General features: G+C 45.1%; 1 protein-coding gene across 1 annotated transcript in view; it reads right to left on the bottom strand.

Annotated features, from left to right (window-relative positions):
* LOC102277904 (phospholipid-transporting ATPase IB) overlaps nucleotides 1-26,362 on the bottom strand; it is a 124,906-nt gene that overhangs the window by 4,770 nt on the left and 93,774 nt on the right. The window contains exons 36-40 of the mRNA XM_070380822.1: nucleotides 24,545-24,659; nucleotides 21,285-21,544; nucleotides 20,789-20,947; nucleotides 20,536-20,628; nucleotides 14,312-14,377 (exon numbers count right to left, since the gene is read on the bottom strand). Of these exons, the coding sequence (XP_070236923.1) occupies nucleotides 14,312-14,377; nucleotides 20,536-20,628; nucleotides 20,789-20,947; nucleotides 21,285-21,544; nucleotides 24,545-24,659 (693 nt within the window). The remainder of the gene's footprint in view (nucleotides 1-14,311; nucleotides 14,378-20,535; nucleotides 20,629-20,788; nucleotides 20,948-21,284; nucleotides 21,545-24,544; nucleotides 24,660-26,362) is intronic.

Below are 26,362 nucleotides of genomic sequence, written 5' to 3'. Positions count from 1 at the left end.
ACTCAGTGTCCAGCCACTGATGATCAGATAAACAAAAGGTGGTCAATTCATACAACTGGGATATTATTTGGTCATAAAAAGGAATGAAGTATTGACACCTGCTACAGGACGGATGAACTTTGAAAAGACGATGGTAAACCAAGGAAGCCAGACAAGGTCAGACACTTCTGGTGTAATTCCTACCCTCTACAATGAATGCTGCAAGTTCTCCATTATGGACTTCAATTATGACCCTCCCCCCACTCACACCGCCGCCAAATGCACAGGCTGAAGCCCTAACCCCTCAATGTGACTCTAAGAGGACAGAGGACGCTGGGGATGAAAGCCTTGGAAGGCAGGCTCAGAGGGAGGAAACTCCTGCTTGGAGCCTCCCAGGGCCCCACCTAACAGAATCCTTTTGAGGCTGAAGGTGAGAGTGGCTTTGCAATGAAGGAAGCTGAGAAAAGAAACAAGCTGTTTCCTGGCTGTCACCAGGTGAAATGGGAAAGTTTGACATCCACAGAACCAGCGCCAGAAGCTTCCATCGTTGGCAGTGTTGTGGGGGGTGGGACATCACCAGGCCTTCCCCAAGCAGAAGCCTGGCCACTGGGGCTCCGGGTACCACTGAGACCCAGGGCTGGCCCAGCAGGCTGCCAGCTTCAGTGGGTACCACAAAGGTGAGTCTGAGAAGCTCAGTCACCCAAGGATTCCCCCAATGGAGAGGACTTTCCAGGTGGGGCAGGGCTGGCCCCTGCAGAGCAAGACAACCTGGAGTTATGTCTAATGCTGTGTTGTATGAAAGGATGTCATTTTACACAGAATTCAAATTTCATATTTTTAACTTAATAATTCAGAGGTCACATTGAGACCATTGGTTCCTTGGGATTTCTCACTCTTAAGATCATTGTTTTTATATGCCCGGGTCATAGGGGAAAAAATCTCATTCATCCTGGGTGTTTAGATTTGACATAAATGGGAATTTCCTTCATCAAAGCTGCCTTACTAGTCTCCTGGTAAAAACATAAAAAGATAAAAGAACCATTGTGCTGCTTATTTGAGCAGAAACGGGATGATGGAATTTACAATGCAGCCTCACAGCCCTCGTAATTACCCCTGTCCAAACACTTTAACTTTTCCAAACTGAGCCCTCCTCCGTGTTACGGTGTCGACATTTTTTTGGGTACCTTTTGGATTAGTATGAGATTTTCCTTGGCTTTTGCAAGAAGTCAGCCTCTCAGGAAGCAACTGAATTAAACTTCACATTTGTTTAAAAGACCTTGGATAACACCCCACATTTGTGTTTCCTCAAAATGTCTTCACTAAAAGAATATAGGAAGAATGTTCTGTACTGTGTGGTATTCAGATGAGCGGAGAAAGGTTTGATGAGTCTGTGTCCCATGAATCTAAGTTAGCGGCCCAATTATACTTCAGACTCAAGTATTTCAGACCATTCTGCAGCTTTGCAGCATTCAGGGCGCTGCTTGCTTGATATTGTAAGTTCTCAGATAATGTAACTGTTCTCTGGACAGTTTCCAACTGGCTAGCCTTCATTACCTAATTAGAAGAAAGGGTTGGTTTCTTTTTCTTTAATGTTTTTACATTAGAACATATGCTTGAATAGCTCAAAGACTGAAGCTCCGTCAGCTAATAAGGACCACTGACTATTGAACATCTGGTATGTGCTGGGCATTGTGCTGAATTCTTTGATTATCATTACAGTGTCTCTCCTAATAAGTTTACTAAGAAAGCATTTTAAAAACGTTTCTTCGTCCACTTCTCTAAAATTTCCAAAGAAGTTAAAAAGGAATTTCCAGCCTACACAGAATGTCATCCAATTAATTTTTAACACAAGTATCATTAGCATTCCTTTCGCAGTCTTTATGGTCAATGAACCAGTTACTAAGGTGACACAAATGAGATGTCTTAGAAGACGACAGACCACTGGCATTTTTAATTTCGATCACCTTTTTGGTGCACAGCAGTTTGATTTTATAAGGTGTACATATTTTTAATTCTATTTCTGGAAGTAGGTTGATTGACTTTAGAGATAAGTCCAGAAGAAAATATTTAAAAAGTGGAAAGCTGGAACGTATAGAAAGGCTTCAGGTGATGAGCTACTGTGACTGAGGGAAAAAAGATTATGGATTTGCTTCAGAACACCCTTTAACGATGTGGGCTTTAGTCTCCAGGACAGAGAAAGCAGACTAGAGCAAGTGGAATCAAATCACGGAGAGTGATACTTACAGCACTCTGTCTAACCAGTGTAGATGCAGAAGCAGGAACACGGAGGATGAAAATAGGGGGTGAAATTGCCTAGCCCCCACCTTCCTTAAGAGCTTGTGCTTCCCCGATGGCTGAGCGGAAAGAATCTGCCTACAATCCTGGAGATGCAGTTTCCATCCCTGGGTTGGGAAGATCCCCTGGAGGATGAAATGGCTGCCCGCTTTAGTATTCTTGCTGGGAAAACTCCATGGATGGAGGAGCCTGGCAGGCTACAGTCCATGGGGTTGCAAAGAGTCAGACATGACTGAAGTGACTGAGCACGCAAACTCCAGCCTCAGAAGAGAGAAGGATGTCTTAGAACAGCTGTGCCATAGAGAGGGCCAAGACTAGTTAAACTCTTCAGATTCCTCCAGTATTTCTTGACTCTTACTAAGCAATGTGTAGTGTCAGGCTCATAATAAAGAAAACAAACGCGGTTCATCTTTGTTCCTCTGACATCAGTCAAGCTTCCTGACATCCTTCATCAAAGAAAACATTTTGAAACAAAATGTTGCCTCCATACATGTACCTGGTATCCCATCCCTGTAATAGTTTAATTAAAGTTTTGGAATAATATGCATATTTAACACTTTTGAGGGTGGGGGGAAGAGACACTAAGAAGGTGACCCCCTGCTTGAGGGCTGTCTTCAGACCTGGTCTCTGTCTTTGTGCAGAAGTAATGCGACTCTAGTTCCTGTGCATTCAGAAGGCAACCAGAGTAGGTTTCAGATGTAGGCAATTTACATTTATAGATCAGGTCAAGCAAACTGGACAGTTTAAGTGAGCACTGAGTGAAGGGGAACATAAATGTGTTGGAGCCAATAAGTGGCGTATTTATAGAGTGCAGTAAAACCCGTATCTCTCACTCCACGTGGAGAAGCCCTGCCAACTGAACACAGTGGTCCTGATACTGAGTGCTGAAGCCACAGGAGAGGAGAACTCCCAACGTCCACAGCTCTATTTCAGACGTACTTGCATATCCGATATCCTCTTGGTAGAAAATGAACACTAAGTGCTCAGAAACAAAACAAAAAAACACAAGCAAATAAGCAAAAAAAGAAAAGCCCACTTCCTTCTGAACTCATTCATACATTTCCAGAATCTGCACGGGGCTGCCAAACTCAGTCTGATTTTTGAGAAAATATAATCCATATGTTGCCTGATAGGAAGAGAAAGATTAAGACAGACTCCAAGTAATAAAAATATGAGGAACTGCCTCCCAGCACAGCCCTTGCTGCTGTTTTCTTCATCATGGTGGGTCCTGTTCTGGTCGTCCTGCAGGTAAAGCTGAAGATCGAAGCTGGTTTACTTTACTTTACTTGGAATAGATCTCAACCTCCCGGCCTGGAGGAGATGTTCTAGCACAGGCAGGGATTATCCTGGCTGAGTCATGGATGAAGAGTGAGCAAGCTCTCTAAGCTGGAAGGTTCTTGTTAAAAGACAAATAAAGAAAGCCAAAACCTAGCTCCTCACCTTTCCCCGTGCCTCTCTGGAACAATTCAGACACACTGCCACGTCTCTGGTCACTGGAGACTCTATGATTCCTCGGACTGTGAGCACTTGAGATTCAGATCACTGACACGTATCAAATCTTCAAACTCCCTTGATTAATGCTCATGACGTATCATTTCACAGTTGGCTGTAGGTTTCCGCCAACTCCCGTATTTGAGTGTCCTTTTCCTACGAAGTAAGCTAAGGGCAGTGTCAGCGCTACTGTTATCCAAATGATAAAATCATGTCATGTCTGACTGACTCTGTAAACTAGGAAACTTGCTTTTTGTTTTTACTTTTTACTTGCAAATAACTTTAAACTTGGAGAAAGAGTTGCATGAATAAGAATGGCATACAACACTGCTCTGTACCGCTTTTACCGTGGTCAGCAATCTGTCTTATGGCCAAAACAATGAGTCACAGAATAGATTTACCCCGCCCCTTCGGATCTGGGGTGATCTACCATACAGACATGTAGACCGTAGCACCAACATCACCAATTGTACACTGCTTGTTAAAACAGACCCAAGTCTCATTTTCTCATGCTGGTGATTGATTTATCCGTTTCCTTATTGTCAACAAATTGTTAACTCTCAATCGTATGCTTGTTAAAAAACATCGTTGGAGGACCCATTCCTGAAGTTAGCTTGGCTAACTTCACATGTATCTGGCTGCTGAACTTTGGGCTCAAGGGCTAGTCTGAAGAGTATGACTCCAGAGAATGAAAGCCATAACATGCCAAGATTTCCTATCTTGGCTCTCGAGCACCATCTTCTGGTTAAAAGTTGTCCATAAGACAGTTATTCTTGAATGGGAAATTCCATGCACAGTCTCGCAGACTGCAGTTTATGGGGTCTCAAAGAGTCCACACAACTGAGCAAGTAACACAATTTCAAGACAGTTAAATTGAACACACCAATTGTTATAATCAGTAATGTCAGTTCAGTTCCGTTGCTCAGTCGTGTCCAACTCTTTGCAACCCCACAGACTGCCAAATGCCAGGCTTCCCTGTCCATCACCAACTCCCGGAGCCTACTCAAACCCATGTTCATCAAGTCAGTGATGCCATCCAACCATCTCATCCTCTGTTGTCCCCTTCTCCTCCAGCCTTCAGTCTTTCCCATCATCAGAGTCTTTTCCAATGAGTCAGTTCTTTGCATCAGGTGGCCAAAGAATTGGAATTTCAGCTTCAGCATCAGTCCTTCCAGTAAATATTCAGGAATGATTCCCTTTAGGATGGACTGGCTGGATCTCCTTGTTGTCCAAAGGACTCTCAAGAGTCTTCTCCAACACCACAGTTCAAAAGCATCAATTCTTCGGCATTCAGCTTTCTTTATTGTCCAACTCTCACATCCATATATGACTACTGGAAAAACCATAGCTTTGACCAGATGGACCTTTGTCGGCAAAGTAATCTGCTTTTTAATATGCTGTCTAGGTTGATCATAACTTTTCTTCCAAGGAGCAAGCGTCTTTTAATTTCATGGCTATAGTCACCATCTGCAGTGATTTTGGAGCCCCCCAAAATAAAGTCTCTCACTATTTCCATTGTTTCCCCATCTATCTGCCATGAAGTGAGGGGACAAGATGCCATGATCTTGGTTTTCTGAATGCTGAGTTTTAAGCCAATTTTTTCACTCTCCTCTTTGCTTTCATCAAGAGGCTCTTTAGTTCTTCTTTGCTTTCTGCCATAAGGGGTGGTGTCATTTACATATCTGAAGTTATTGATATTTCTCCCGGCTGTCAACTAAAAAGATGTACAACTTGAGAGTTGTGAGTTAAGTTTTATTTGGGGCAAAATGAGAACTGCAGCCCAGGAGAAAGCACCTCAGATAGCTCTGGAGACTGCTCCAAAGAGGTAGTAGGGGAAGGTCAATATATAGGATTTTAGTGAAAGGGTGAGTTCAATACCATTAAGCATTCTTTTTACAAAAAGTTTTCTGCTAGTCACAAGGATCTGATGTCACCATGAAGGGATTTATTGCTTTTCTAGATATGAGGAGATGCAAGGATTGAGATCATAAAATCTGTTCCTAAAACATCAATCTAAAGACCTGTCTGAACTGTACAAAAAAGATCTTCATGACCAAGATAATCATGATGGTATGATCACTCACCTAGAGCCAGACGTCCTGGAATGTGAAGTCAAGTGGGCCTTAGAAAGCATCACTACGAACAAAGCTAGTGGAGGTGATGGAATTCCAGTGGAGCTATTCCAAATCCTGAAAGATGATGCTGTGAAAGTGCTGCACTCAATATGCCAGCACATTTGGAAAACTCAGTAGTGGCCACAGGACTGGAAAAGGTCAGTTTTCATTCCAATCCCAAAGAAAGGCAAAAGAATGCTCAAACTACCGCACAATTGCACTCATCTCACACGCTAGTAAAGTAATGCTCAAAATTCTCCAAGCCAGGCTTCAGCAATACATGAACCGTGAACTTCCAGATGTTCAAGCTGGTTTTAGAAAAGGCAGAGGAACTAGGGATCAAATTGCCAACATCCGCTGGCTCATAGAAAAAGCAAGAGAGTTCCAGAAAAACATCTATTTCTGCTTTATTGACTATGCCAAAGCCTTTGACTGTGTGCATCACAATAAACTGTGGAAAATTCTGAAAGAGATGGGAATACCAGACCACCTGAACTGCCTTTTGAAAAACCTGTATGCAGGTCAGGAAGCAACAGTTAGAACTGGACATGGAACAACAGACTGGTTCCAAATAGGAAAAGGAGTTCGTCAAGGCTGTATATTGTCACCCTGCTTATTTAACTTCTATGCAGAGGACATAATGAGAAACACTGGGCTGGAAGAAGCACAAACTAGAATCAAGATTGCTGGGAGAAATATCAATAACCTCAAATATGCAGATGACACCACCCTTATGGCAGAAAGTGAAGAGGAACTAAAAAGCCTCTTGATGAAAGAGAAAGGAGAGTGAAAAAGTTGGCTTAAAGCTCAACATTCAGAAAACTAAGATCATGGCATCTGGTTCCATCACTTCATGGGAAATAGATGGGGAAACAGTGGAAACAGTGTCAGACTTTATTTTTCTGGGCTCCAAAATCACTACAGATGGTGACTGCAGCCATGAAATTAAAAGACGCTTACTCCTTGGAAGGAAAGTTATTACCAACCTAGATAGCATATTGAAAAGCAGAGACATTACTTTGCCAACAAAGGTTCATCTAGTCAAGGCTATGGTTTTTCCAGTGGTCATGTATGGATGTGAGAGTTGAACTGTGAAGAAGGCTGAGCGCTGAAGTATTGGTGCTTTTGAACTGTGGTGTTGGAGAAGACTCTTGAGAGTCCCTTGGACTGCAAGGAGATCCAACCAGTCCATTCTGAAGGAGATCAGCCCTGGGATTTCTTTGGAAGGAATGATGCTAAAGCTGAAACTCCAGTACTTTGGCCACCTCATGCGAAGAGTTGACTCATTGGAAAAGACTCTGATGCTAGGAGGGATTGGGGGCAGGAGGAGAAGGGGACGACAGAGGATGAGATGTCTGGATGGCATCACTGACTTGATGGACGTGTGTCTGAGTGAACTCCAGGAGTTGGTGATGGACAGGGAGGCCTGGCGTGCTGCGATTCATGGGGTTGCAAAGAGTTGGACATTACTGAGCGACTGAACTGAACTGAACTGACCAGAGTGCCTGGAGCACAGAGTGCCTTACTCCACCCTGAACTCCCTCAGGAGGTGTTGAAGGTCAACAGCTGCAACAGTGCAGGGTTTGGTCTCCGCAGAGGCAGATGGCGAATGCCCTTGTTGTACAGTCATCGGCAACAGTCTTGGCAACTGCCAATTTGTAGTTGACACGGCCCCCTTGTGGTCATAAATCCAACCATACTTTCAGGGGCATTTCATGGCCATTTTGTCCTGTGTTGCTGGGGAGGCTCGTTTCCAGTTCTGAAGAAGGTTTTCACTGATAAGCCACTCAATGTGCTATTACTGGACTAGGTCTTCATAGTTAAAGTTCTCTGGACACCTGTCTTCTAGTTATGGTCCAGAAAAGTATTCCCTATCATTGCATCTTCCCATATCTAGGAATGCTTAATGGTATTGAACTCTTCCCCCTGCCCTTCACCAAAATCCTATATATTGACCTTTCCCTACTACCTCTTTGGAATGGTCTCCAGAGCTATCTGAGGTGCTGCCTCTTAGGCTACAATCATTGATCACAAACAGAGCTATACATTTGATCAACTGCTTCAAGTCTAGTCATCATTAATCTGATTGGAAGCTCTGTCATACACTTGGTAATACAAGAAATAATAATCTTGTAAAACAGGCAAAATACAATAGTATAGTTAATAACATTAGTGAAATTATAAGTAAATGTTTTAGCCGTGAGCATCCCACACCAAACCAGTATTTTAAAAGATCATCAAGACTAGGGAGTGGGTCACCTAAGGCAGAAATCTTATTTTTCATATGGTTCATCAAATGTGTTATATTAGAGGATTCATCAGGTGTAAAAACACAACATTCAGTTTGAATTATGGCACAGGTGCCTCCCTGAGATGCTGCAAGGATGTCAAGGGCCATGTGGTTTTGTAACACTTCCTTTCTCATCGTAGAGACCTCAGAGGTCGACAGGCTAATAGCCTGGTTACTACCATTTAAAACTTGTTGAGTGAAAGCTGTTAAGGCTTCAAATGGGCAATTACATCCTCTAATCCTACTGGAGGCACAAGAATAGCTGCTAAATGATCATACCGGTGGAATACAGACCGTTTGACCCATCAGGCTCACATCAATGGTAGATTGGCTAGAGTTACCTCTAATTTGTTATGTATAAGACCTTGCATCCATGAGAATCCCAGGGTACACTTTCCTATCCATCCCAATGGAAGCCAAGGCCATAAATTAGTACCACAAATCCACTGAGTTCCATTAGGTGCAACCCAGCAAATCTCTGGTCATCTGACCCAGTCAGTTCCATACCAGTCACTCTCTCTAAGGGTAATAATATGTAGGCATTGTTCATAAGGCAACCAGCCTAGTTTCCTGATATTACTAGGCTGATCATCCTTAGTATGATTTAATTGTCCCCAACATAGGGGAGCTTTTAAACTTAAGTGACCATATCCTGGTGTTAACCACATGGATCCATCCCATAATGTGGAAGTTTTCCTTTTAATAGACGAGAAGTTACAGTTTTTGATTGCGATTTAGCTTGTTGCTCTGAAGGAGCTTGAGTAATCCTAACAGAAAACTTAAATTTATGGCCAGGGTCAGAGCAGGTATTATTAATTGGCCAATTGAGAGGATCCCATCTAGTAATATCAGGAGTAGACAAAACAGAGTTGAACTCTCTTTCTTTTAAAATAAATTCCCTAAGAGCTATCCAATCAGAGCCTTGAAGGGGAGACCAAGGCAACCCAGAAGTACTAGCTGCAGGTTAACTGGCCACAAACCAACAATTGGACAGATTTTTAAAATTAGCATAGGGTTGTACCCATGCCATGAAAACATTTGATTCATATGCAAAGGTCCAAGAAGTCAGGAAAACATTATAAATGATCATATGGGTCAGGTCCAGCGTCTTGGGCAAGCTGTCTACCTCTGACGTCGTCACCTTCTCATCCTGGAGTGAGTGTAGCTCCTCCTCTATTCAAGCATTGTTTTAAAGTGAGTTTGAGATCAGTAGCCCTTTCTATAGTCCAGTCTGGAACAGGGGCCCCTTTTAAGTGGGAAAAATGAAAGCAAGAGTCAATTCCCTTGAATTTTGCTGCACATGAGTTAGTTAAGAGTACCTGATGAGGGCCTTTCCATCTGGGTTTCAGTGAGTCCTTTATATGATGTCTTTTCCAATACACATGATCTCCTGGTTGCAGATCATGTGATACCTTATCTTCATCCAAAGATAGATTACTATGATGAGCTTCAGAAACAAGTTTAAAATGTTCCTTTAGGAGTTTGATTAAGCCTTTATGATAATGTAACATATCGCCTTTTAATAATATAGGTTCATACAATCCTGCATCTAGTCTCATTGGTCTCCCAGTGACAATTTCAAAGAGAGACAAATGATGCTTCCCAAAGGGAGTAGACCTTACGTTGAGGAGAACCAACAGAAGAGCCTTTGGCCAGGGTAGGGAATAAGCATCTACAATTTTAGCCAACCGAATGTTAATTGTTCCATTTGTACTTTCCACCAGCCCAGAGGACTGGGGATGGTAAGCACAGTGGAAATGCCGCATAATTAGCCAGATTTTGCAAATTTCCCTAACAGTTTGTCCAGTGAAATGGGTTTTCTTATCACTATGTATTTCTGCAGGGACTCCCCAAATGGGAGTCACTCTTTCTAAGATTAATTTGCCTACCAACTGCACGGTGGCCCATCTGCATGGGAATGCCTCAATCCAATGTGAAAACATGCAAACCATGACAAGTACGTACTGGTAACCTTGAGAGGGGGCATCTGGATAAAATCGATCTGCCAAATTTCAAAAGGGCCAGCTGGTAACAGAAAGTCTCCCTGAGAACTATGTAGTGGCTTTCCTGAGTTGTATTTCGGACATACGGGGCACCTAGAATAAACTTTCTGCGCTATAGTGATAGATGGTTTCCAATAATATTGTTTACCCCACAGTACCATCTTATCTGGGTTACAGTGAGCCAACTCATGAATATATTGTAAAGTGGGGTATTGAGCTCCAAACAGAAGGATAGGCTTTCCATCTGGGCCTATCCACAGCCCTTTAGTGTTAAGTGTTATTCGCTCAGTCATGCCCGACTCTGCGAACCCATGGACTACAGCTCACCAGGCTCCTCTGTCCATGAGATTTTCCAGGCAATGATACTGGAGTGGGTTGCTGTTTCCTTCTCCAGGGGATCTTCCCAACCCAGGGATCGAACCCAGGTCTCCTGCACTGCAAGCAGATTCTTTACCAAGTGAGCACAGCCCTTTATTGGAGTCAAACCTTCCTCCTTTTTGTTTCTAAGTATCTTTTTCTCCATTCGGAGCTGTTTCCTGAAAATTTAACAGGGTGTTAGTAAGATTACTAGGAAGCTGAAAAGGGAAATAAGTTGTTAATTGATTATTATCATTTTGCAGAGCTGCTGTTTTGGCGGTGTGATCTGCTGAAGAGTTCCCTTTGGCTTCTGCAGTGTCAGCTTTTGAATGACCTGATACCTTAATGATAGCTAATGCACTTGGTAGCAGAATTGCATCCAATAATTCTGCAACTTGTCTCCCATTTTTAATAGGTTGCCCTGCAGATGTTAAAAATCCTCTTTGTTTCCAAAGCATGCTAAAATCATGTGCCACCACAAATGTGTAGCGGCTGTTGGAATAAATATTAGCAGATTTCTGTTTTGCCAGTTGGCAGGCTCTGGTTAATGCTATTAATTTGGCCTCTTGGGCAGAAGAGACATCAGGTAAGGGGCCATTCTCAAGGATTGATACTGGAGAAACAGCATAACCAGCTTGGTATTTCCCATGAAGTCCTTGCAAATATGACCCATCGGTGAATTATATAAAATCAGGATTATCCATAGGGCTTTCTCAGAGGTCAATCCTGGGGGATAAAAGATTTTGTTAAAAACAATACAATCATGTTTTTCATCTTTGATACCTGATTCCTCCAGCAGCAAGGTAGCTGGGTTAAGCTTCTGTGAATAGTTATATTCGGCGAGAGCAAGACAATCTCATGGGAAGTTAGTCTACTTGTTGAGTAATGTTGTGTGTGATGAGAATTTAGTAAGGCTTGCACAGAATGAGGAGCAAAGATAGTGAGGTGACTCATGACTGTCTCTTCTGTGATCTGACATAGCATACCCCGGAGGCAAGGGGGAGGCCTCTGGCTACTGAATCTAGCTGTTGGCTATAATACCCTATGGGCTGGTAGTAACCACCACGTTGTTGAGTTAGTACTCCTAGTGCAGTTCCCTTATTTTCATGAACCAAGAGGAAGAAGGGTAGATCATAATTTGGATGCCCCAGGGCTGGGGCCTTAGCCAGAAGTTTTTTAAGGTCTCCGTGGCCTCGGAATGTTCCGCATTCCAGCAAAGTGGTTCAGGTTGGTCCTGTTTGAGTAGGTTATATAATGGTTAAGCAGCCTGCAAGTCCTAAAAATCCCCTCAGTTGTCTTTTTTGTCTTTGGGGCAGCGAAGACCAGAATGCCCTTCACTCTATCCAGATCAATCAGAAGCCCTTACTTTAGAGAGCCTATGTGTCATGGTCCAGGCGCAGGTTGGAAAAGAATTTCCAGACATGAGACAGAATGAGAGGAAAATAAAGTTTATTGGAGTGGGAGACGCTGTTAGAACAGCAGGCCAGCCCAAGGGAGAACCAATGTTGAACAGGGATTCCTTAGTCCACTTTTATACCCAGGGTACAAGGAGTGGGATAGGGGTCTTGTGAGTCATTTGCTGATTGGATGAGGCATGTATACTGGGTGGGGGAAGAGTAGGGCAAATACCTTCTCCCTATGGGGTAGGAGGGGAGACAGTTTATACTGTTCCATTAATAGTTACAACATGGGGAGGGAAAGACGATAAGGGTCTGGTTCTTCTGTTCCTGCATTCCAAGACCCTCCTTGGTTTCATCTGCTCTTTGGTCCTTGGGTCACCACCATATGTCCTAAATATTTTACATCAGTCTTACAAGAACTGCAATTTTTCTTTCGACACTTTATGTCCCTTTAAGGTTAGTTTCTGGAGTAAATACAAGGTGTCTTGTGGGCTGTTTGCCAAACACTTTGAACACAGCAGCAAAACATCTACATATCATATCAACACGGACTTATGAGGGAAGTCCAGGTCATCTAGATCAGCTTTCAATATCTGGGAGAAGTGAGGCTTTCAGTATATCCTTGTGGCATTACAGCCCACGTATATTGCCATTCATTCCAAGTAAAGGCAAAAAGATACTAAAATCAGGGTGTACAGGGATACTAAAAGCTGCACTGCAGAGATCTATCACAGAAAAGAAATTACTGCCTTTAGGAATGCAAGACACTAAAGTATGGGGGTCTGGCACTACAGAATGTCGAGGGATAATAATATCATAGATAGATGTCAGATCCTGTACAAATCTCCAACCCTGGCCATTTGTTTTTCTAACTGGCAAAATGGGAGTGTTACAAAGGCTTGTGCAAGGCACAATGAGCCCTTTCTTGGTGTAAGCTAATATTAAAAGTTTTACTCCTTCTATGGCCTCCTACCTTAATAGATACTGCCGAATACTGGGCAGAGGCTTACCTTTATCCATAGTAATTTTGATGGGGGATGGGGAATGTATTCATCCATGTCAGTAGAATCAAGTGCCCATAATTCTTTAGGTACTAAGGCTAGCAACCTATCTTGTTCAGCATCATCCTCATCATGAGTCACAAACATTATATGATGAAGGAAATCTGATTGTCCTTTAGATCTAGAAACATTTCTCCCTAGGAATAAAGGAAATATGGGCTTTGTAAACTTCTAACAGGTCTCTACCTATCAAGTGAACAGGAGCACTTTCTACCAGAAGAAAGGAATGTCTTCCCTTAAGTTTCCCTAAGTAGAACTCTAAGGATAATGATTTAGGAGCCTTAACAGGCTCATTAGAAACCCCCACCATCTGTACTGAGGTATCACTCTGAAGGAGAGCGCCTTTAATTTTGGTAGGGTTTAAAACTGAAAAGGTGGCCCCTGTGTCTATTAGGGCTTTAATTGTTTCTCCTTTTATAATCATTTCTACTTCTCCCAGAGTATTAAAGAGGAGGAGGGGAAAAGCTCCCCATGTTCCCTAGGAGCAGCAGCCCTACTCCTGTTTAACTTGGAATTCTGGTCTAAAACCCAGTTCTTCCTCTAGCCTTTTTCTTTTTAGCTTACAGTTCATTTTCTGATGTCCTGGTTTCCCACAGTAAAAACAAACTCTTTGTTTTCCTATCAGTTGAGAACTAAATGGGGGTTGGTTGACCTTCAGCTGGCTTTGAGTACTTAACTGGCACAGCTGAAGGTTCATGATTTTGGTAGATAATCCTTCTTCTTTCTAATGGTTTTGAAAAGTTGGTCAGCCAGTGTAACGAGACCCTTGGTATACAACGCAGACCAACCTAGACTGTGTCTTTTGACCAAAGTAGCCAAATCCTCATCTAAACCTTCTAAAAAGGTGGAGTTAAGCATGAGATCATTTTGGGGGCTGGAGAATGATTCAGGCGTCAAATCCAAATATTGTTTAAAAGTTTTTTCAAATCTCTCAAAATAATCTGGAATTGATTCATCTGGTCTCTGCTTGCACTGTTGAATTTTTGTCCAGTCCTCAGTCTTTGAAAAAAGCTCTGGGATAAGTTTGAGTAATTTCTGAGCCAATTCCTTGCATTCAGTATGAGCCTGTGGACTGTGGGATTCAAAATCCATTAAGGGGTGTTTCCATCCGGCTTTCTCCATTCCCTTGCTTTACTTTCAGAAACTAATAGCTGAATTAGTTGATATAGATCTGAAAGCCCAGGTTTGTAGGCCTGGATGGCTAATTCAAATTCCTTAGAAAATCCCAATGGATCCTGACTGGGATCAGGAAATTCCTTAGCTAGGGCTCTAAGTTCTGTACTGGTCCAGAATGTGAAGGTAAATACTGAAGATGAGTCACCTCTCCCTGTGATAGGTTTCTCCTTAAAGGGAACGATAATCACTTCTGATTTTTCATCCTCCTTTGCTGGGGAAAGAGCAGCAGCAGGAGGCTGAAGGACAGATAAAGTGTCTGGCAGTTCAGATAGAAGAGGAGCAAAGGGAGAGACAGAGTTAGCAGTAGTGGCTTTTCCTAGTTCTGATATCATATCAAGCAATTTTTTGTTGGTTTCCTGCAAAGAAGTTACTCTATTATTTCCTCTTTTAGAAGCTTCTAGATACCAAAGTAAGCATTCCATTCAGTCTGATCTTATGGCCAGCTTTTTCTGGTTTTGCAAGCAAAAATATCAATTTTGGAATACAGAAAGAACCCCAATTTGGCCATTTTAAGTTTGGGTCTCCTTTAGTATAAATTCCCCAATTAACTAGGTACTTGCAAGTATGCACTCCGTACATATTGTACATGAATTTGGCCGGGGTGTTAGTCGGAGGTTGGCTTTCTGACGCTCCTCCTTTTTGATTTTGCGAGATTGTATTTCCCATTTTAAGCTGAATTTGTCAGGGATAAAAAATCACTAGTGAACTTGTGTAGTGGGTCCGTGTGCTGCTTGTGAGCTTAACTCTTAGGAGTCACCCTAGAGTCGTTTCACCCTCTTATGTGTCTCGGGTTCTGCCTCCAGAAATCTAAGACTACCACGGCTGCTCAGGTTGCTAGATGGCCAGTTCTTATGTGCGACCCCTGGACGAGCAAGTATTTTAATTAATGAGTGGGTTTCCCTATGGGACCACTGCATGGTATGAGGACTATGCCTCCACCACTCCAGTAAATTTCTCAGTCACCTGAGAAAACCGTAACTGGCCAGGAGGAGTCCTGTCCCTTCTCTTCGGAGCAAAGCTCTCATGTACTTTCCTCACTTTTATCCCAACAAATTCTATAAAGACAGCTGAATTGAGGAAGTGTCAGATCAGCCTCTTACCTATGCACTCAGCCAAGATCATTCAATCCCCTACAATGGAGTGACCTCGGTATCTTTTCAACTGAGCCCCGGGTATGCCTCGATTTCTTTCAGTCGAGGCCCCCGACCAGTACCTTTCCACTGGCTGGGTATTCTGCTGGGCTTTTTCACCCAGCCTCCCACCCGACTGGGTGGGAATTTCTCAGTATCTTCCAACTGAGCCCCACTCAGTGTCGAGACCATGAGTGGGTATGCCCCGGATATTTCACCCAAGCCCCACCCCACCCCCGCCAGTATCTTTCCAACTGGGAAGGAGCAGCTAACCTGCTCCGCTGCCAAATAAAACTCAGAATCTCAACCAATACAGGAGATTTGAGAACCAGGAGAGATTTACCCATATTTGTCTGGATTCCCCAAGAAGGCGAATGGGTGCAAGGGGCCGCTGCTGGTACCAAAGCTCTGGTTCTTCGTGGAGTTCAGGTGAAGGAAGGAAGTCCACTCTGGGTATCTTCATGGTCACCAAAACCGTCGACTAAAAAGATGTACAACTTGAGAGTTGTGAGTTAAGTTTTGCACCTGGATTCCCAGAACATCCTGGGTCTCTGAATACCCTACAACATGCTCGCTACCAAAACCTTTGTTTCCGTACTCACCAGACAACTGACCCCCCTGTGCCAGTCGCCACCTCTCCCACAGGCGCTTCTGGTAACCACTGCTCTGCTCTCTTCATCTGCTCTGTTCACCGCAAGCACGTTGCTTGTCTGGTGGAAACAAACTCTCTTGTGCGTAAATATTTGAGTGAAAGAAACTAAACTGCTTGGATAGAAAAGAAGTTCTAACAGTGGTTTCTAGTCGCCTGGGAATGGGTCAGAAATGCAGATTCTTGGGCCCATGCAGACAGCAGTCTGGACTGAGGCCCAGCAATCCATGTACCAAGGAACCCTCCAAGGTTCTGATGCCCCTGGAGGCTGAGCAACATTGGTAGGAGGAGGTGTCCTTCAAGAAGGACTTTGCTCCTGCATACATTTTAAGTCTGGGGCTTGTGCTCAGTTCAGAGGGGGAACTGAGAGCTCTGATCTTCCCAGCACTTCCAGAGACTCTGGGAGGACTTTGGCGGGGGCGGTCCCCATGTCCCCAGCTCTATGCCCCCAGAGGCTCGTGGGGGACTTGGGATCCCCCTGGTGCCTGGCTCAGTTTCTGCACAGTGCAGGGGTCAGAGGAAGGAGCCGAGCCTCTGGTGGTCTCATCACTTGGCCCTCGCTCCCCCTACTCCTTAAGTTTAACCCTCTGGCTGCCCCAACAAGGTCAAAGCACCTTGTGTGTCATGCGAAAAATATTCCCCAGCATCGTGCTTTGCCTCCAGCTGTGAAACTGATTAGTGGCCTTAAAAATTCCCCCAAGAGTCTCTACTGGCAGCTGTAGTTGCTATTTTAAAACAGCAGAAGCATGTGTGAGAGAGGAAGGGAATTGTGTGTTATGTGCAGGAAAAAGGTAAAAAAAACTTTCCTTCCAAGTTAAAGAATGGCACACCCAGTAGAAGAAACGTGCTTTTTGTTGGTACAGCCTAACTTTTAGTTAATTGTGATAAAGCTATTTCTGAAATCAGTATCAAGAAGTTCAGCTGGTTGGGAATCAAGAGACTGTGGGATTAGAAGACGAGAAGCCGCCGCTACAGATGCGACGGAAGGTGGGCTCCTTGCTGAATGCTCGGCCAGGGCAAGCTGACTACATGCATTCAGGAACTCTGTCTGAAATACAGGATGGAAATCAAAAGTGCCTGATACAATAAAGATAATGGTTCAAGTGATTACTCAGACCTGGATTTTTTTTTTTTTCCCTCTGCCTTCCATAAGGATGAGTTTTAAAAGTCCAGTTTATGGACCACTCATGGCCAGAGAACCCAAACTAAACCTGCAGAAAAGTTCAGCCCTAGACCTGGCCAGAATTCTATTTATCCAGCAAGGGTTTACTGAGCATCTACCAAATGGACAACACACGTGCAGCCCTGGAAATGTGAGTGAAGAGACTCTTAGTCCATAGGATGGAGACAAAGTATGTGATGTTAAAACAGGTCCAAGCAGAGCTCAGAGGAGACTGGAGGGAGACATCTCGGTTGGGTGAAGGAAAGAGATGGTACATTTCAGGCGGGACTGGAGCCTCTGCAAAGACACACAGGTCTGAAAACGGACAGCAGGGCATCTTGACCGGATGAGCCCGTGGAGAGGTGCTGGAGCCCCAGGCAGGAAGGAGGTCAGGCAGGTGGATTCTGCAGGGGGTTTGCATGTGGGTAGGCTGGGGCAGGGGGATTCAACCATCTCTGGCAGAGTTGCCAAGGTTACGTCATTGTGATAACTCTATCAGGATCTGAAGATGGCCTGGAGAGGTGAACTAAAGAGAGCAAGGGGCTTGATCAAAGACAAGAGACGCAAACTAACATTTGTCTCCTGTTAGTCACAGGATACGTCCTCGTTGCACCCAACATGGAGCTGATTCCTTTCCAACCAAAGCAGGCAGACACCTCTGAATCTCTGAGGTGGGCAAGCATAAAATTCACTGTTTTCAGATCACTGACTACTTGGAAGAGGAAACTAACCATGAAGCAATTATACACCAATCAAAAAATTTTGATAGGAAGAAAACAGACAAACCACTTCTTTTGAAGTTTCTTTTGAAACATCATTCAAGAAGGTACAGGAAAATTATTTTAATCACTGGGTATACAGGGTTAAAAATGTTGAATACTACTGTTTCCAAAGCACCTTTTATAAATTCATTCAGGTAACTTGACAATGAGAAGGCAGCAACAGAGGATGAAAGGAGTTTTGAGTAAACGCCAGGAGATGGTGAAGGACAGGGAAGCCTGATGTGCTGCAATTCATGGGGTTGCAGTCACACACAACTTAGTGAGTCAACAACTCCTTAACAATTATTGAACACAATATAATGCCTACCACTTGCAATTTGTTTGAATTACTGGCATTTGTTTTCCCAGGCAGTACTTTCTAGGAAATATTTCCCACTCTGTACACAAAGGTACCATTTTTTCCCCCTAAGTTCAGTTCAGTCGATCAGTCGTGTCCAACTCTTTCCCCTAAAACCCTCTTTAAAGTGAAAGTGAAGTCGCTCAGTTGTGTCCGACTCTTTGTGACCCCATGGACTGTAGCCTACCAGGCTCCTCCGTCCATGGGATTTTCCAGGCAAGAATACTGGAGTAGGTTGCCATTTCCTTTTCCAGAAGATCTTCCTGACTCAGGGATTGAACCCAGGTCTTCCACATTGTAGGCAGATACTTTACCGTCTGAGCCACCAGGGAAGTGGAAAACCCTCTTTGAACACAACCTAATACCTTGAAGTAGAAGGAAGCTGCATGACCAGGATGGAACGCTCTTCCAGGCCTCAGCTGCTGCTCTGGGAGCAAATCATGTGAAACAAATATTCACTGTCAGCCCAGATGTTTGATTTGCTGTTAATATACAGCCAATTTGATTTTCACCCAGTGCTCGGGGGGACGGAGGAATAGAAATATATATAAACTGTGGACAAAACAAATGCAGATCTGGTAGGTGGAGAAGCTACAAACGTCAACACTGGACATGTCTTCTTTCTTCCTAAATCAGAGAAAGTGCTGCTGACCAGAGGGAAAAGGGTCTCTCCTGCCCCCTGCTGTCTTTCCACCTGACTTGCAGCATTCTAGAATTTTTGAATCACTATTTCAAGGGAAAAGATTTCTGTAGATTTTTCCCTGACTCAGAAAATTTCTAAAACAGTGAATGAATTTTAATTCCCCATCCTTACTTATGAGATACTTTATGAATTAACACGCATGAATTTGAGTAAATACCAGGAGATAGAGGAGGACAGAAGAGCCTGGCGGGCTGCAGTCCATGGGGTCATCGACTGAGACACGACTTAGCAACCGAACAACAACAAACGACGGGAGGCTGAGTGTTTGCTGACAGCTGTGTGGAGCTGGGAGTTCTGAATGTTGCTTTAACCTAGTTTAGATCCAAGGCAGTCAAATAAGCAGCTATCAAAACAAACCAACAGAAAGGGGCCATGAAGAAAATAAAGCCCCCTGCAGACAAATAATCAAAATAATGTGATCAGAAGAGTGTAGAGAATGGTCTACATTTATTTGCTGTTACCACTTGCACTAGAAGCTTCAGGAATTTGATGTTTAAAAAGTTCAAATAGCTAAAGAACAGGAACAAAACTAAAAGCCAGACAGCAGGCTCTGGGAAAGCATTTTTCATACACACGATTTTTGGTGAGAGGCGGAAACAGAACACAGGGCTCAAAGAATCAGTGTCCTTCCTTGCCACCTCAAGAGCCACATCTCCAGCTCTTCAAGCCTGAGGTCTGAGCACCACAGGTGTGCACGTGACATCCCAGGAAGGGTTTGTTTTTGCACAATTTGGACTGACCCAGGACAAATGCCACAGCATCCAAGAGGTCCCACAGATACAAGACACTGGTCTCCCAGCGACGACACTAAATAATCAACACCACAATTGGCAGGAGGTCAGATCACTTTGAGAAGCTGGCTCCCCCGGTGCTGGGGTGGATTCTGCTGGGATTTACCCACCCAGCCCTCTGGGACACGCCTAGGGGAGCACCTTGCTGCCAGTCTCCACCTGCTCCACCCCTCCAGCTTCTCTCTGCCCAAAGTCACAAGGCACTGCTTTTCAAAGAAGGATTTGTGTGGCTGCCCAAAACTTTCCTATGGCTTCACAGCCAACAAAACTATCTTTCCACGATGAGGTCACCCAGCTGTTTTCAAACACAATGTATTGAAAGGCAGAAGAAAACTAATAGCGTGCCTTTACTGAATAATACTCCCCCCTTTGACTTAGGTGAACCCAAAGAATCAGAAGGATTTGCTTCCATTGAAGCTAGAAGTTTTAAGTCCTCAACCTCGTGCTTGAGGTTTTCCTGGTCTAGGGAGGACACCCTCACGACCCCAACACTTCTGCCCACTCCACAGGGGGCAGGTGTAAACAGTAGCCAATCCTTACTTTTCCCAAGTCAAAGGTGGAGGATGTGGAGTAAAACAACCTTCAGCTGTGCACATTAACTGCACCACGGAGGAACTGCAAATTGTTTTTGTATCGCCATGGGAGGATAGCACGCTTCCCACGGTCTAAATCCCCACTGTCTAAATCCAAAGACTTCTTTCCTTGAAGCCCTCGTCTGCTCTGAAAAGCTCAGGAGTTCAGGGTTCCCTTCTGCAAATGCAACCCAGCAGCTTCCAACAGCAGGGCCACCCCAGACAGAGACCCATGGCACGTACAATGCTCTTTCCGAACTGGGCACCAGGCACTCACTGATGACACGGTTTTCTGGGTCCTGGCCACTCTCATGAAGCTCAGCCAGACCTGGGCGCCTAAGGGGCCAAGAAACTAAGATCTGCTAGCAGGTGCGTCCGAGGCCCCGCGCACTCCTCGCGTGCAAAAACCCACAGCTGGGCACCCGGGCTTTCTCCCCTGCGGGCCGGAGTGCATCGTGCGTGTGGGGACTCCAAGTGAACTAGCTGGCTAACTCACAGACACGTCGGGGAACGCTGAATTTCCAACTCCGCAAGTAGCGGAGTGGGCCGCGAATTTGAGTCTCAAACAAGCCCAGCTGCGCGTCCACGCGCAGAACAGCCGCTAGCTTGGACCTCGGAAGAGACGGGCCCGGCTGCGGCTGACCCACCCCTGGGTCTGAGGACATGCGATGCCCAACGGGGTGTCGGGGCGCTTCTCCCCTCTAGCGAACTCACAAGCACGTGCAGCGCACACACCTGTGCACACTCCTGCGCCCACCTCCATCTCCACTCCCCGGACCTGTTCACCTGCACTGCAAGGGGGTGCGCAGAGGGAGGGAAGGCCTGTCTCGCCCTTCCAGCGCCCAAGTCGCCCCCGCATCGGTTCGAGCCCCGACCCTTTTGAAGCCTGTCACCCCCTCCCTCTCCTAGGCCCGGCCGGCCCAGCGTCCCGCACTCAACTGGTGGGGCTGGAGGGACCGAGGTTGGGAAAAAGAGCCCAGGGAGCCACGAACTTAAGTGGCCTTTCAGGAGCTGGGACAGGGTGTGGCTGCCCGGGGAAGCCCCTTGCTTGAAATTTGGGGGCGCCTCGGGAGGCCTGCTTCCTGCCCTCGGGTGTGGCGTTCGCCTCGCGAACTGGAAGGACCTGCCGGCTCTCAGTGAACCACCCAGACTCCACCCCGCGCGCACTCCACGCTCTCCGAGCGCGCGCCGCTCCTCCCCGCTCGGCCCCGCCCCGCTCCGCACCAGGCGCACCTGCGCACGCTCCTTGCGCCTGGATTCCCAGAGCGTTCTGGGTCTCTAGCCACGTGCGCAGAAAAGAGGCGCCCTAGAGGTGAACGCGCAGGGAATCCGTGTTCTGCAGAAACAAAATTCTGGAGAAGTGACTTGTCCAAGGGTATCTTACTCAATTTTTGTTTGTTTTTGGTTTTCAGAGTATTGAATGTGGCTGCTGTCTCTGCGCACAGTTCATAAATGTAAAAACTTTAAGGAAACTAGACAAAAAACCCAACTTGAGAGGTTGGCATTCAGAGCGTGGGTGTACAATCGTTTATTTTCCGGCTAATATTGTGTTTCATTCTATTAATACTAGGTTGTGGATCAGTAGTGGACCAAGTGCAGACATCCCCAGAAAGGATCAAATCCCCGAAGCCACTTGAAGCTGAGGCTGGCCTGTATTTCCAGGAAATGGATAGACCACCTGGTGTCCTAGTTCTTAAGAAACCAATCAAACAGCAACAGTGGATGGAAAGCTTGAGCAACCAGCCTTGGAAAACGCAGGCCAGCAAGAGACCGCACATGTCTTTAATATTAATAAGTTCCTTTCCACACAGAAGCCTCCCAAAAAGGCTTCCTGCCCAGAAATGAGGCTTTAACAAGGAGCTTTGGAACAAGACATTTTCCCAAATAATTAACAGAGGATAGTCCATCATTGGGTTGGTTTTTGGTCAGGAAATCTTTTCTCAGTAAGCCTCACTGGCTGGAGAAAGGATATTTTTCAGGTAACAGGTGAGATGCTGTCAAAGTAAAGTAGGCATGTAATACTTTTTCCTTAGAAAGTGAAGTGAAAGTAAAGTCACTCAGTCATGTCCGACTCTTTACGACCTGGTGGACTGTAGCCCACTAGGCTCCTCTGTCCATGGGATTCTCCAGGCAAGAATACTGGAGTGGGTTGCCATTTCCTTCTCCAGGGGATCTTCCCGACCCAGGGATCGAACCCAGGTCTCCTGCATTGCAAGCAGAAGCTTTAACCTCTGAGCCACCAGGGAAGCCCTGGTGGCTTTTCTTTCTTTTTTTCTTTTTCCTTAAGCACACTCTAACTTGCATGGTGTCAGGCAACTTGTTTTTCTTGTTTCCTACTGGTACCCCTAGCAAAGTGTGCAGCCTGTACTATCTGCATAATAAACTTTTGCTACAAACACATAAAAGCATGGACCTGGTAGCTTTGAAATTTCTGAATTTATCACTTTTGAAATAGGTGATTAAAAAACTTCATGGTTTTATTGAGCTATAATTCGTATACCAGAAAATCTACCCTTAAGTGCATAGTTCAGTATTTTTAGACTATTACAGAATTGTGCAACTACCACCACCATCCAAATGTACAACATTTTCATCACCCTCAGAAGACACATTGTGCCCCTGAGCAATCGCCCCACCTTCCATTCAACCCCTCCACCCCCAGCCCTAGGCAACCACTAGTCTACTTTACATCTATAGATTTGCTTATGACTTTCTTGTGAATGGAATCGTGTTGTATGTTGCCCCTTGATGTTGTTTAGTCGCTAAGTTGTGTCTGACTTTTTGCGATCCCACGGACCATAGCCCACTAGGCTCCTCTGTCCATGGGATTTCACAGGCAAGGGTACTGGAGAAGGCTGCCGTGCCCTCTTCCAAGGGATCTTCCTGACCCAGGGATTGAATCCATGTGGCCTGCATTGGCAGGTGGATTCTTTACCACGGAGCCCCCAGGGAAGCCCATGAGCCCCCTTAGGACTGGCTTTTTTTTTAACTTAGCATAATGTTTTTAAGGTTTATCCATTTTGTGTGTGTTTTATTCTTATTACAGCTGAATAACATTCCATATTATGGCTATACCACATTTTATATATTTGTGGATAACTTTTTGAGGTATTTATGGGCTTTTCTCCCAGTGTTTTCCTTGTTGTCTTATTTCCATTCAAACAGGTCTCGGGATTTTCTGTTTGTTTCCTCAGAAGGGTCTTTGGCAGCACAGAAAATTGACATAGTTTACAAGAATTCTTGGTCTTCACTTCTAAAAACTCAAGAGGTAGAACAGGGCTTGAGGAAGGGGGCTCTATGCCTTGGACTGCGGGAGAGATCTGAGAGACATCTCTTTGCCCCCTCAGAGTGCACTGGGCAGACAGTGCGCCCCAAGACAGGAATGGTAGACCATGGGCATGGGGGCCCAGCTCCCCAGAGGCTCCGGTGCCCTATCCCTGGCACAGAAGCCTCATAAAACGGCCAGGCCAAAAGAAAGCACGTGTCTTTAATGGTGACCTGTGTGGGCAGATGACAGAAGAATGGAGGAGCCCAGTGCTTTGCAGCATCTGAAACCCTGCAGAGTTCATACACACCTGAGGCAGAAGCACAAGAATGACTGAGGGTGAAAAAAAAAGAATGAGGTTGAATTTTCTACTGGCCCTGATGTGTGGGGGAATCAGGGGAGAATGAGATACAGTCGTTCTCGCACACCTGGTTTGGAGGCCCAAGATCAGTCTACACTATACTCGTTAGATAAGTTCATTGGAACCAAGAATATGGTGTACATCTCATACTCATCAGATATAACTCCAACACGACAGGACAGGACATTCTACTTAGAAAAATGTTTTATATGCTGCCTGTGCCCCTTAGTCTGTGACTTTTCTGCATGACCCCTTTCCAATGAAGCAAGACAAGCTTATTATGCAACATAACATCCTTGACCTTTTTTCCCCAAAACAACCTGTACCAAAGTTTAAATTTTGGTAAAACTAATACTTTGAATTTTATACTTCAGGCTCAACTGATAAATCATCTCACAGCTACAGGAAAAATAAAGTAAAACATTGAAGACAAATTAAGAAAAAGCATATAGGGTTCCCCATCATTTATACCCAAGGATAGTGATTTAATCAGTATAGAAATAACAAACCGGCCAGAGTCACAGGAGGGAGGAGGAGTCACAGGAGGAGTGTTGAGGAGCATTGGCTCATTGCAGCTGTCCCCAGAACGGACACAAATGGGTAGGACTCGGGGCCCCAGCTCTTACTCCAAGGTGGCAGAAGAAAAAGTCTTCTGGGGTTTGTTTTTGGTGGTGTCATAAGATCGGACTAGTTCTTCCTGAGAAATCACAGCTCGTTCTACCTGAGAAAACGCATATCCATCTGAAAGAGCAAAGCATGGGGATGCTGTTAGAAGGTAAATATGTACAGTGAACATTCTGGTAACAGAAATCAAAACCCCTCCCCATCTGGGGCACATTGGCCACCTCAGGCAGGGATGGCTGAGACAGGGAGAGTGGCAAGGTCTGGGGAGGGCTTGGTGATGGAGCAGTTTGCAAACCTAGCTGCATCAGAACCACTGACGAAGCCCTTTCTGCATCCTTCTTTCTGGGGCCAATGGATCTGCATGGCTGGACATCACTGGGTGCTTTTTAAAGTTCTCCCAAGGATTCTGATGTGGTGCCTGATGCTCCCTGAGAGCCATGTCCTGGAGGATGCAGTCTGGCCAAGGGGCCCAGGGGCTCATGCCTGTCTCTATGGGCCTGTGGCCCAGCCCAGTCTGAGCAGCTCAAGAGGGGACCCACAGGTCCCTCACTACATTTTCCCACCACCATTCAAGAGAAGGGGCCCTGGAACAGTCTGAGTCTTAAAACTAAAACCTACAACTGGAACTCAGAAAGGTAAGTTTTGAAGCTGAAAACATGCTGGGGGACAACATGCAATATTAATATTAAACTTGGTTAAAAAAAAAAAAGTCCACCATGCTGGAAATGTCTCTGTTTTAAAAATTTAGCTGATTTTAACTAAGTATTCAAAGTGGTTTACTTGAGTTGACATGAATAACAGGGTCATGGGTAGAAGTTCCCAGAGGAAATAACTCATGACCAGCACTCTCTCTCTCTCTGGGAGAATCAATCCTAGAATCATTTCTGAAAGCGATACCAGCTCTTGTGGGGCAATGAGGAGAGCTGATGAGTATTTCCGCTCTTCTCTAACTTCTGACCTTGGCAGGTCAGACCTAGAGCAGTCTCATATTTGAACAATATTAATACATTTAGGTTAAAACACGACCCTGAGCGAGCACATGCTGCTTCCACACACTCCCAAGCTTTACTATGGCTCACTGGTGACAGTGGATTTACTTGTGAGTGGCCATGCTCTTTAGCAGAAGAAAACGTAACTTGTGTCCATGTGTTGTGAACTGGCTTATGTGCTTGTCTGTCGAAGGAGAGAGGGATGTGGTGGTCCACAGCCTTCTCTGCATGGAGAGCCGCCCAGGAGCTGGTAAGAAGCCTGGTACCCCGCACAAAGGCAGGACCAGCGGTTCTCAAACTACAGTGGGCACCACCACCAGACGGTTGATTCAGTGAGTCTGCAGTGGGGCACAAGAGCCAACAGTTCTAGCAACTTCCCGGGTGACACTTCTGCTCCTGGGTTAAGGACGGTGCATGGAGCACCACTGTTTTAGGCCATTTTCACCATGGTATTGCACTGGATGCAGGTATCAGTGGCTTCCCATTCCCGGGGATGACCTTCCTCCCACTCGGGATGGATCCACCCAGAATCTCAAGGTGGAATCTGGGTTGGCACTTCTCAGCTGTCACGGATTCTCTGTGTGGCTGTGGGGACAGGAGGGAGTGCCCTGTGGCAGCAAGTCCCTGAGAAGATTTTCTGAGCACAGAGCCCCACCCCCCTCCCCCAAGCACAAGTCCAGGCTCTGTCGGCAATGCAAACTGCAAAAGGTGGAAAAACCACTGTCCTTCACTTTATCTTAAATGCTGAGGGCTGTGAAAAATAAAAATATGAAAACAGCCCCACCCTTATAAAATGAAGATGTCTTCGCATTTTAAATGGTCTCCTTGTTC

This window comes from Bos mutus, chromosome 12 (genome assembly GCF_027580195.1).
Source record: "Bos mutus isolate GX-2022 chromosome 12, NWIPB_WYAK_1.1, whole genome shotgun sequence".
Taxonomy (NCBI): Eukaryota; Metazoa; Chordata; class Mammalia; order Artiodactyla; family Bovidae; genus Bos; species Bos mutus.
This window is presented reverse-complemented; position numbering and strand designations above follow the sequence as displayed.